Source organism: Mastomys coucha, unplaced genomic scaffold (genome assembly GCF_008632895.1).
Source record: "Mastomys coucha isolate ucsf_1 unplaced genomic scaffold, UCSF_Mcou_1 pScaffold1, whole genome shotgun sequence".
NCBI lineage: Eukaryota > Metazoa > Chordata > Mammalia > Rodentia > Muridae > Mastomys > Mastomys coucha.
This window is the reverse complement of record NW_022196891.1, coordinates 28,886,168-28,898,824: the sequence shown is the minus strand read 5'-3', so window position 1 is coordinate 28,898,824 and position 12,657 is coordinate 28,886,168. Positions and strand designations below refer to the sequence as shown.

The 12,657-nt window shown below is 44.0% G+C and overlaps 1 protein-coding gene across 1 annotated transcript in view; it reads right to left on the bottom strand.

Moving 5' to 3' along the window:
* Dstyk (dual serine/threonine and tyrosine protein kinase) overlaps positions 1-12,657 on the bottom strand; it is a 51,442-nt gene that overhangs the window by 30,494 nt on the left and 8,291 nt on the right. Inside the window, exon 2 of the mRNA XM_031382260.1 lies at positions 2,969-3,357. Within this exon, the coding sequence (XP_031238120.1) occupies positions 2,969-3,357 (389 nt within the window). The remainder of the gene's footprint in view (positions 1-2,968; positions 3,358-12,657) is intronic.

Genomic DNA, 12,657 nt, shown 5'->3' with positions numbered 1-12,657 from the left:
AATTGAATCTTTACAAAAGAAACACACACGCTTACACTCACACTCACACACACACACACACAACTACCACCAGATTGTGCAAGTGTGAGGCAGACAACCATTCTATTAGCCCTGTAAGAAGAAATTATAAAAGGAGGTGGGTAGATGCAGATGTCAGAAAGTAGGTGGGGGTAGGGAAGGAAAAGTACTTTTGCATTATAAAATACTTTGTATGAGGAATTATGAAATGTGCTGCCAACTGGAAAAAAATGCCACATTTGAACACTAGGTAAGGCCTCAAATACTAATGGCTCAACAATGCTCCTCTTATTGAAATACAAGCCATGAGTCTCAGGGGATCCAGAACTAACAAGCTGGCCATTCCATGCTGTGTGAGTTGAAGTTGATCTATTATGGAATATGCTAAAAGCGGTGGGATTATGAGGACTTTAACATATCAGAAGAATGAGCATTGTATAAGAGGCAGGGGGAAATTCTGCTTTGATAGTTTGGCAGCTCAAAGGGACATCCATTTCCCCTAATTCAATTTTGGTTTCCTTTAGCTAAATGCTTCCTTTCTTTGCTACCCCTTCTCCAAATCAAATAGAAGCATGAACTCACTGATCCTAAATATAACTGGAGCTGAACAAAATATTTTTTCATGGGCATTCACACTCTTCAGGTAGCTGTGTCCTGCTTCAGGAATTGAGCTAAGCATCTCTAATTATTGAACAGATGAAAGCCTGTGGTAAAAGAGTGGTGGCCAAATCCACAGAGGCCACACACCCCCACCTGCCACCCCCACAGGCTTACCATCCTAGGAAGCTAAACTTAGAATCCCTGGAGTCTGCTCCCAGCTCCACATCAAAACCATTGGAGAGGAAAGGAAATCTGGAGAAATTGCTTAAGGGAAGCTTCAGCCACAGGAAAGAACACGAGAAACCAGAGAAGTTCTCAGGAATGAGAACTTTTCATTTTAACCACACCAAGAAAAGGTTGCTTTGGTACTGTAATCCCAGTACCATCCTCAATTATGATCTTGCGGGTGTGTGTGTGTGTGTGTGTGTGTGTGTGTGTGTGTGCTTCAGATCTATCAGCATGGGAGCTCGAAGTAATAAGATATGTGTAGTGACTTTGTCATATCAGTTCAATTCATGGAAGAAAAGTAAATTAATATTAGAAGCCAAAACCGAAGGTCTGTGGAGACAGCTCAGTAGGTAAGAGTATTTACTGTGAAAGCCACAACTGGCGTTCAAATCCCTAGTATTCCTGTAAAGCTAGTCATAGTGAGGAGGGCTTGTAACCCCAGTGTTGGGAGGCAGAGACATGTGCGTCCCAGGAGCTTTCTGGCTGGCCAGCCTAGCTGGAACAGTAACCTTCAGGTACAGTGAGACTCTGTCTCTAAACCTAAGGAAGAAGGACTAGAATGATGGCCCAGCAAGTAAGTACACTGGTAACTCTTCCAGAAGACTGAGGCTTGAGTCCCAGCACCACATAGCAGCTAACAACCCTATCTAACTCCACTTCCATGAGATCCAATGCTCTCTTCTGGCCTCTACAGACACCGCATACATGTGAAACACAGACATACATACAGGCAAAACATTAATACACATAAAATAAAAATATATCTTTGAAAAAATAAGGTGGAAAGTAGCTGAGGAAGGCACCTGACATACTGCTCTGGATAAACACACCAAGATAGATAGATAGATGATAGATAAGATAGACATACATAAAACATACACATACATACATAGATACATAGACAGACAGATAGACATAGAACCATAGAAATGTAAATCAAATAGTATGTAACTCAGCAGTGGAGTACCTGAAAACAGAGGAAACCCACCTCCAAAACTGAACTGAGAGAACGAAGAGATTGTTACATATTCCTCTCCAGCACATAAAGATAAAAGAAGCGAGAAGGAAATGAGAAGATAACCTCCACCACAGACTCATTCACTGACAGGGAGACCGAGTGTCTCACAAGAGAGGCAGAGATGGACAAACAAAAGCAGAAGCACTCTCCAACGTTAGCCGGCCACACTACCCATCCTGTGGGGCACAGCAAGACAAGATGATGAACCTGAATTTTGAGCACTGTCATGCTCTTTTAATCCTACCCACACTGACCCAACCATCACATCCTTCTTCAACCCCAATTCTGCTCTAAGCCATGGCCTACTCCTAACTTTCCAGTAGGAATGGAAGGCCAGAAAAAGAGGGAGGCCTTCTTTTGTGGAGGCAGGAATGACTGAGAGACAACACAATAGCTTAGGAGATGCACAGCACCTGTGCTTGCTTTAAGAGTTTATGTAAAGCCAGGCAGTGGTGGTGCACGCCTTTAATCCCAGCACTTAAGAGGCAGAGGCAGGTGGATTTCTGAGTTTGAGGCTAGCCTGGTCTACAGAGTGAGGTCTAGGACAGCCAGGACTACACAGAGCAACACTGTCTCAAAAAACCAAAAAAAAAAAAAAAAAAAAAAAAAAAAAACCAAAACAACAAAAAAAGAGTTAATGTGAAAAAGAAGCCAAGGTATTCTTCAATAAAAGGACTGCTTTGTTCCCTTATATTGAATCAGACCTGGGTTCCTTGCCAGGTTGTAGGAAATGAGCCATCATGTGGTTGCTGGGATTTGAACTCATGACCTCTGGAAGAGTAGTCGGCACTCTTAACCATCTCTCCAGCCCTAGCAATCTCATCTTACTAAAGCGAAAGGGACCTCCTAACTTTGATAATAACTACCCTGTAAGATCTTGTCAAGATGCAGCAATCACATATATCCTTTCCTGTCTGGTGGAGACAGATGGTCCCCAGGGCCCTGCAGTTGACGAGCAGAAGCATGAAATTGCCACCCCATTCTCATTCCGCTTCATAGATTACAGTCCTCTCATCGTATGAGCCCAGAATCCATCACCTGATACTTTTCTAAAAAGTCAGAAAAGCAGCTGGTACAGGCTTGTGTGAGCAGGTAGGTAGGTACCTGTAGGAGAGCATGGTGCATTGTCACCTCGAGGTCAGCTAACACATGAGCAGCATCCTCACTGTCTTCTTGCACCTCCAGGTCCTCCTCAGGGATGGTCTCCCAGTTGTCCTGATGTGAAGCTAGTGTGTGCACTAGCTCATACTGCCCAGGAAGCGCCAAGCTGACCCGAGTCTGAGTCCCATAGGTGAAGCGGAGGCGCCGAAGCTTACAACTCTCATCGCTGTCCAGCTTGAGGGCGGGCAGCACCTGCACCCCTAACAGCAGGTTCAACAGCTGGCCCTTGGCATCACAGTCCTGGCCGAGGATCAGGATACAGGGAGGGCGGTCCACAGTCTGCTGGAGGTACTCTTCTTCCGCAGGAGGGAAGGAGATGCAGCTCAGCTGGCCTGGTTGGGGATGGGGAAAGTGGAGGAAAGAGACGTAGAGAAAGAGTGAGGGGTAGAGAGACTCAGACAGAAACCCACCTAGAATGTCAGAGCCTAGAGGCAACACTTCCAGGAGACTTTGCTTAAAGGAGGTAGTGGGAAATTTTACTAGTTAGAAAATGTTCTTCAAATGGCAGAGAGAGTCACCTGGCCAGCTCATCATGGAAAACAGGCTGCATACTATAAAAGGTGACAGTGGCCTGATAGCCCCTCCTCTTTTGTATAGTGGAGGGACATCTTAAGGAGTTTACAAGGATTCCATCACAAACACAAGATTATTAACTTGGGCAATAACTAGGGTCTGAATCCAAATAGAAATAAGTGCATAAAAATTAAAATCTTCTGGGCTGGCGAAATGGCTCAGTGGGTAAGAGCACTGACTGCTCTTTGAAAGGTCCTGAGTTCCAATTCCAGCAACCACATGGTGGCTCACAACCACAGCCCTCTTCTGGTGGATGTCTAAAGACAGCTACAGTGTATTCATATAAATAAAAATAAATGTTTTGAAAAAAAATAAAATTTTCCTTCTGATAGAAAGCAGAATGTTTGCATGTACAGCCCAAACACCCACCCTATGCAGTTTTAGCTTTATGCTTCTCATGTAAACTTAACTTTATACCCAAATGCTAATAAACACACATGGGAGGAGGGGTGGTAGAAAGCTCTCCGTGATGGCTTGGGCGTTAACCCGTCTGCAGCTCATAACCCTGGCAGCTGCCAACGGCACCCAGCTGCCAAGGTTTCTCAAGACATTGGATGCTTGAGATCTATACCCCCTAATCGAGCCATACTCTTTCTGTCAATGGCTAAAAGGCTATGAGTAAAACAGAGGGACAAAACTGCCCAGGAGGATAAAATCTAGGCAATCTAAGAAATGTTATCTCAAAAATAATCTCCTTTGAGGATACCGCCATTAATCTAAAGGGCTCACTCCCTCAAACAGATTTCAGTAGTATTATAGAGACCAAAAAGCTTGAAAACCTGTTTGGGAGAGAATATGGCATTGGTTCCTGAAAATGCTCAAGCAAGTACTCAGTACTCTCAGATTGCTTCAACAGTGGGATCTGCCAACATCTACGCTTAAGGTGGTAATACTGAGGTGCTACTTGCCTTAGTCACCTAACAGTATATTATATCAAACCATTTGTGGGCTATTTTATTCCTGACGCAACAAGCAAGAGGCCTGACTCACTGAAAAGGTAGTTCTACTTCAGAAGGTACCTGTCTCATGCTCCCTTATCTTCCACAAGTGGCATCATCAGAAAAGTTTAAGAGGTCTGTCCCTCTCTACATTTATTATGGTCTTCTGTTTCATGCCTATCTATGGATGCAGCACCCTGATCTCAGTACATCTATCAGCAACACTAAAACAAGAAACCAACTCTCGTGGGAAAGATATGGGCTCCTCTGGAAATGTAGAGAGCACTCCCTGAGTGCTCGTCTCTGTGCGAGGTAGTTGGTAAGTACAAGAGTGAACACCAGGCTACTTACTGGTCTACTCTCTGGCGCACACTCTAAAGCAAGAAGGCACAAACACTTCGCTGAGTGACTTCTGGGAAAGAAGGGGCAAGTCTTGAGTCCCACATACCATCATTCACTATGTATCATAGTGTATATCATGCAGAGCAGAGGTTCTCCTATCACTGTTTCTAAGAATCAAACCATGAAGAAACTTCCCATTCTCTGCATCCTCAGCACCCAACACAATGACTGATGGTGTTTGAAAGCTGTGTATTTGTTCTGTGTCAGAATTCACGGTTGTGAAGCGTTGTCTACAAAAGTAACTCTACTACGTTTGCAAAGGACAGCACGGTGATGAACGGTTTTAGGAGTGAACGAGTGAACCATCACTCCTAAAACACTCCATCTTTCCACAGAGAGTAACTGTGAAGAAAACAACTGCAGAATTTGAAAAGAGTTCATCAGGCAGCCTGCCTTCACTCTCGCCTACAGAGCCCAGTCTCCTTTTTTCCTGGCCCTTGCCAGACTCTCACTTAACTGACAAATGTCTGTTCCGACTGATGGCCTTGACCGTTCCTATCTATAGAAGCTGTTTTATAAGTAAAGCAAACCAACAGCCCTCAGTGAGTTCTAACACTGCTGCTCCCTCTAGCAGAATGGTTAATAAAGCCAACAGAGCCTCTTTCAGGACAACACCTCTGACACAAACTATCAGCCACAGAAAAGCCAATAATGCATGCTGCATCAGCCAAAACCACAGAGACACACCCCATTACTCATCTGACCTAAATCATCACCTTCCTGTGCTCCATCTCTCCTACAGAAATAGTCTGCTGAAACAAGCGGTGACAGTCAAAGCAGCCAAGACTAGTGCAATGGCAAGAGGGTTGGGGTTGAGCCCAGTTCTGCTTTCCGTATCCAGGCACTCTGCCAGGATTCCATGTGCAACCTACTGAGCTGGAAAGGCCTTTCTCCGTGGGCACTACTGTCTCCTGGTGTTCAACAGAACACCAAGCTCTCTCCTTCTCCCATGAAGCTTTAGCTTTTCCACTGCTCTCTAAGACGCCTGTGAGATTTGAATGAGTGCATGAGAGAAATGAAGCTGAAAGCAGATGCGATCATCTTCCTTCCCTGGTTACCTCATGGCAAAGAGCTCAGCTGGCACTGGGAGCAGCCCTGGGGGGGGGGGTGAGGGGGGTCTGATTCTCACATTGCTCATCTATGAACTGAGAGAGAGTCACACCATCTTTAACACTCTTTCCAATTTTAAATTCTAGTTTTAACTAGTTAGGTTGTTGTTGCTATTACAGTCTCAGTATATGCAGCCATGGCTAGCCTGGGCACTAAGTAGTCAGACTGGCCTGGAACTCAGAGATCCACCTGCCTCTGATTCCTAAGCCCTGTGTCACCATGCCTGGCTGGTTTTATTTTTAAATTGTACGTGAATTTACTTATGAAAGCTCCTCCTGAACTATTAAATACAGATCAAAGGTGACTAGACTTGCCAGAGGCTCTAAGGACCCATCTCCAAAGAGCAGATCAAAAGCTGAGCCTGACATTGGAGGGAGGAAGGCAGCCTGCTTCTGCTGCAGCAGGCACCTGGCAGACAGCTACAGGACTTGTGAGTTAATCGGGTTTTCTCTGGTAATTAATCCAGCAGCATCTGCATATGGGCTGCCAGAAGGGAGCGGCAGGCTTCTCAGCTGGCGCACATTAACCCTGCCAACTCTGACTGCAGGAAAATTCAAATCAAATTGTCCTAAATGCAAACCAAGGCTTTAATCTCTCTGCCTTTCTTCATGGTGGTTGTTCTTAAATACAGAGTTACCTTGACTGAACTTCCTTCAAACAAAGGTTGCAAGTTGGGAGGAAGAAGCACAAACAAAGGGTAAGCCGTCGTACTGATCTTTATTTGCCGCATCTCAATATACTTGATTCTACCAGATAATTTTTGTCCCCATTTATAAATTAGGAAGAAGGCTTTAAAAAAAAAGTAGCCAAGGCCTCTGCACCCATCTATGGAACTAAAAAGGCTATGCAGAGCCATACCTTGGTCTCAGCAACGACACAGGCAATGCCCCAACTTTGGCCATTTCTCAAGCCAGAGCCAAACAAACAAGATTTGATAATTACAGGACTTCAGTTTCAAGCAAACTGATACAGCCACTATGAAAGTTGCTCCAATCCATGAGGAACAAAGTGGAGGGCACAGCATGGTGGCTCACACTGCGGTCTCAGCTCTAGGAATGAGAAGCTGTATAAAAACAAACAGGGAGGGGCTGGAGAGATGGCTCTGGTGGTCAAAAGCACTTACAATCCTTCCAGAGGACATGAGCTCAGGTTCCATCCCTCCTATTAGACAACTTACAATCTCACACAATCCCTCATGTCACAACACTCACAATAAGCAACGCAGGCAACACTAGTAGCTCCAGGAGATGCAAGCTCTTTCTTGGCCTCACAGGTACCTGAGACTCACAGCACACACAGAATGCACAGGAATGAAACTAAATCCTTGGAAGAGCAGGGCAGGATTCAAGACAGGGTCTCACTTTGTAGCCCTGGCTGTCCTGGAACTCATTATGTAGACCAGGCTGGCTTCAAACTCAAAAAAATCCACTTGCCTTGGTCTTCCAGTGCTAGGATAAAAGGCATGTGCCACTACACTTGGTTTTTTGGTACATCTTATAAATAAATAAACAAATGAGCAGAATTGTGTTTGACTGGTGCACACTCAAAAACACTAGTAGTTTCTATAGATTTTTGGAATCTCTTTTCTAATAAAGAAGCTGCATGTGCTTTTCTAAGAAGTTCTGAATGTTCTTCCCATCAGCCAGGGTGCATTATTGTTTGGATTTGAAGTATGAATCTTAAAAAGAGAAGTGGCACTTTATGTCACTAGTGCCCTGCTGGGTTATATTTGCAGAAATGTCAAATGGGCTGTGACCCCATAAACCCCTTCCTGCTTGTTTTCTACCCTAATCAATCACATACACTCAAAAGGTGAGCAAAAGGACAGGAAACATCAGCTCACGGTATATCTAGAATATCATGACTCCTGTCTTCACCTTTTTACACTATTGCATCTAACTGGGGCCCAGAATAGACTGCCAAAAATATGGCACTTTGTCATGCTGAATACTTCAATTAAAGACTGAAAGGCCTCTGAAATAAAGTCCCTCTCCTGATTCTTCTGCCTCCCAGTTTTCTGTCCTCCTCCAAAGTAATTCATAGAGTTCACTATTTTCTTCCCCAAGAGGGACATGGAAATTGGAAAATCCTCCATCTCAAGCCAGCCATAAAAGATAGAAAAATCACTTCTTTTTTTCTTTTCTTGAGCCAGGCTCTCTCAATGTAGCTCAGACTGGCCTTGAATTTATGGAATCTTCCTGCTTCACCCCTGAGTATTGGGATTACCAATGTGAGCCTCCATCCTTCATTTTTCTCTTGATCTCAGCAGTGTCTTGCTGCATGCTAAGAGGAAACAGGGCTATATAAAAACTGAATGGACAGGCCATCCTGGGCCTCGCCATTCTGTCTATACTATTACATCATACCCAGCTAGTGTTCTTCTACACAGATGCCCCCTCTTCACTAAACGTTAGCACTACAATCACGTTCCCTAGAGTTAGGGCCATCACTTATGAAGCTCTGTGTACATAAAACTCCAATTGAATCCATCACTGTGCCTTGCTCTTGCTAACCTGGTCTGCTACAGGATGCTGGGTTATGACCCCTGAGATGGAGAAGGAAAGCATCACTGACCGACAAGACTTCAGAGTCATTCAAGTCCTAAGTCAGCTGGTGCCCAAGCACAGGGCATTCCCTCAGCTCATTTGTTTGTTTGTTTGGTTGGTTGGTTGGTTAGCTGGTTGAGACAGGGCCTCATTCCACAGCTTGTTGGCCTCCATAGCCATGGCTGGCCTCCAACTTAACAATCCTCCTACTTCTACCTTCCTACTTTTGGGGTTGTAAGTGTTTGCCACCACAACCATACTTCAGGGTTTTTGTTTTGTTTTCTTTTTGTTCTTTCTTTTTGTTTATTTATCTCATTTTAATACTTCTATATATAATACATGTTTTTATGGCAAGCTACCATAAGTCCTATATAAATGCAAATTAAATAGATTATATAATTAACTAAAAGGAACCATGCATTTCCACAATGAGTAACACAACTGACACAAACATACATTTCCAAAATGAGTGATGATATTTTATATTACATTAGCTATATGTGCCAAGAGTAGAGGAAAGGATCAATCCCAAGTTGAAAAAGAAATGCTACATAGTCTTTCTGCTACAAGCTTCAAAGTACTGAAATCTGAAGCATATTCCCAGGAGCTTAGAGAAAAAATTCTAGACAAGAAACATATTTATCATTTCTAGGGGCCTCTCTGAGTATCTACTAAACACAAAAGATTCTGAATGACACAGAAACACAAGTTTAGGTTGCCCAAGTTTTAGAATCTTTGGGACCAAGTAGGACAGGGAACTGTGTTGGAAGGAATGGTGTTTGTGAAGGAAAAGCTGAAATCAAGCACGCAGCCAGTGCTCACATTGGGAGCCCCACCCCAGGGCTGGAGAGATGGCTCAGTGGTTAAGAGCACAGACTGTACTTCCAGAGGTCTGGAGTTCAAATCCCAGCAACCACATGGTGGCTCACAACCATCCATAATGGGATCCGATGCCCTCTTGTAGTGTGCCTGAAGACAGCTACAGTGTATTCACATAAACTAAATAAATAAATCTTTAAAAAAAAAAAAAAAAGCCCCATCCCAGCTGCCAGAGAATGAATGGCTGAAGTTATTATTCTATGGGAAGACCTCCGAATCACAGAGGTTGTCCTGGACTGGAAAGAAAAGGGGGCCTCTTTAGCAGCTGGTACCCTGGGGAGCCCTGGGAGACAAGTTCCTTTCTGGGTGAAAGTGCTCCTGACCCCATCATAGTACACAGGGAACAGAAACAGAGGCTGCTATGGATGCAGAAATGGAAGCAATTCCTGGAAGGAAGCCGGGTACATGCTTCACAGAGTCTGCAACGTGTGAGAAAGCATATTAACCATTCGGAACAACGCAAAGATAAGGACATACCAAAGGACACTGGAACCAGCCTGAAGGAGGAGCCACCAACCAAACAGGATAATTTATGCATAAAATAAAAAGAATTGAAAGTTATAACCCACCTAAAAGAAAACCCCAAATCCAAGCCCACAGTGATAGAAAGGAAAGTTCCTCTTCACAGCAGAATAGTGACAAATAAAGACAGAAAGAATGACAAATATGAAAACTACCACTGGGCAGATGAACACTCTCAGGGTGTTAGGTCTGGATCAGTGGTTCTCAGTCTTCCTAATGCTGCGATCCTTTAATATGGTTCATTTTGTGGTGACCCCGACCATAAGTTACTCTGTTGCTACGTCATAACTGTAATCTGACTACTGCTATCTATGCATCATAATGCAAACACCCTTGTTTCTGATGGCCTTAGGAGACTCTTGTGAATGGGCTGTCTGACCCACAGGGTTCCCTGCCTTCAGACCGTGCTGCTCTAGAGAAGGGAAGGGTTTTGAGGAGCAGGCTTTCAGTGAAATCTAAGAACATTCCCACAAAGGGTTAATCAAGAGCGGAGGGAGAGATGAAGTTAAAACGCAGATGTCCAGAGGGTACTGCCTAACTAGTGAGCAAAAGCCTAGCATCTCCAGAACAGAGCTGGCATCATGAGCTCTGTGAGTAGAATTGTCCAGTCATTTCTCTGAAAATTTTGATGAGGGCTCACAACAGAGATTAAGGTCATCTACACAATGTAAGGCCTGTTCTTTTAACTTGTCAAAGACGCAGATTTCAGGGAAAGGACAAAGAAACTGGTCCTCACTAAGGGAGTCTGGAGAGGAGTGACAACTAAAGCCCCATGTGTTCAAAGGAAATGACAGGGACATGTTGGAAGTCATCGAGCTCAAATGAGGGAGGAGTGGATGGAGTGACTCCACACTAACTGCCTGCTTTGGAGAGCGGCATGATGGTGTGTGGAAGTGTGTTCTTGATGGGGTGAGCTGCACACGGGAGTGTTTAGAGATGATACAGCCTGCCTGCATCTTGCTCTTAAAAGATAAGACATAATATGGGAACATTTGTCAACTGGGAAATGTGAACAACTGGGAAATGTGAACTGGATAACCGTATGAAGCAAATATATGAGTTCTTTCATGGTTCTCAAAGTGTGTATGTGCCTTTGAAATTATTTCAAAATACTTTATTTAATGACCCAAAAGGACATCTAGTTAAGACAAAGGTCTAGATCTCTGGAAATAGGAGATCAAGAGACACACTTTAACTCTACAGGGACAATCATCAAATACAGTAACAACAGGATTTGGTATGTTTTTAAACAACTTATTAACAGTGCCTTAGCCTAGCCAGGTGGTGGTAGCACACGACTTAAATTCATTAAGGAGGGAGAAGCAGGTGGATCTCTGTGAGTTTGAGGCCAGCCTGGTCTACAAAGTGAGTTCCAGGAGAGTAAGGCTGTTACAGTGAGAAATCCTGTCTCAAATCAACCAACCAGCCAAGAAACCAAGTTCCTTCGTTGGTCTCACCCCTGCCCTCTGGCATCTTCCTTTGGCTTACTGCTCCCTCTTGGGAGCAGAGGGTGTCTTCAGGGCACTGATCTAAGTTGTTCAGAATGAAACTTAGAATTCAAATCCATAATACAAGGTAACAGCACTCCAACAGACCTACCTGTAAGTTCATTAGTGAAGAAGCCCACAGAGAAACTTGACCTTAGAGTGCCTGTGAGTGGCCCCTCTGCTCCCCAGGGAGTACAGGCATCCTCCCTCCCATACTTAAGAAGCCAGCTTTTCCAGGTCAGACTAGTAGCAATGTCTATGTCTCTCCATGGAATACACACCAGAGAGCAGGTCAGTTCTTCTTTCAAGAGAAAGTGAAATCATTTTTTCAGAGGGCCTTGTATGCCAAAAGCTAAGACTGGCTTTGCTCCAATGGGCTACTGTTCACACCTTTCCTTGTCCCTCCTATCTTCACAATATTAAAGCCAAAGTATATTTTACAGGATATTCCTAAAGAGAAAGCTCAGAAAAGTCCAGCTATGGTCTCTCAAATCTGAATAAAAAAGTTTTCATAGAAACAAGTCTTATATGGTAGCTGTATCTGGGCTCTGCAAAGTCAGGGGTGGGGATGGGGAGACAGAGGGAAAGAGAGAGGAGAGGGATGGGAGAATCTTGGGAAATTCTCTCCTTACTCTCTGGACTGGATAAAAGCCACCAAAGAGGAGTCAATTTGACATAAGTAAGGCATTAAAGCTCTTAATCTGATTACTCTAAATTTAGATACTTCACATCCATCCAAGTGAAGAGATAAAAGGCACTTTAAAAAAGAGACATGTATTGTAAAATCAAAGGCTTTTTATGAATACATAACCAAGACATTATTCTTCAGAACAATTCTGATGCATCAATTAGCTAGACATGTGAAAAGCAAGACAGATCTTCCATCCCACTTCCACCTTCCTGCCCAGAGAACAGTGCCCCAGGGAGCAGAAGCTCAGATCCAAAAGGAGCCTGGCCCAAAGATTCCCACAGTCACGTGGCTCAGCGCTGGGGAATACACTCAAACCATTCACATTACTCCAGAGGGCAGAAAGTTTAAGACTGGCCCTTCTGATGAGGAGAGGGGATGCCAATGGTCCCCCAAGCTGTAGCTGACTTTCCTTCAGTGTTTTGATCTAAACTTGAGAAGAACATTATACATAAGGGGACTTTCATAAAAACCATTTTTTTGTTGT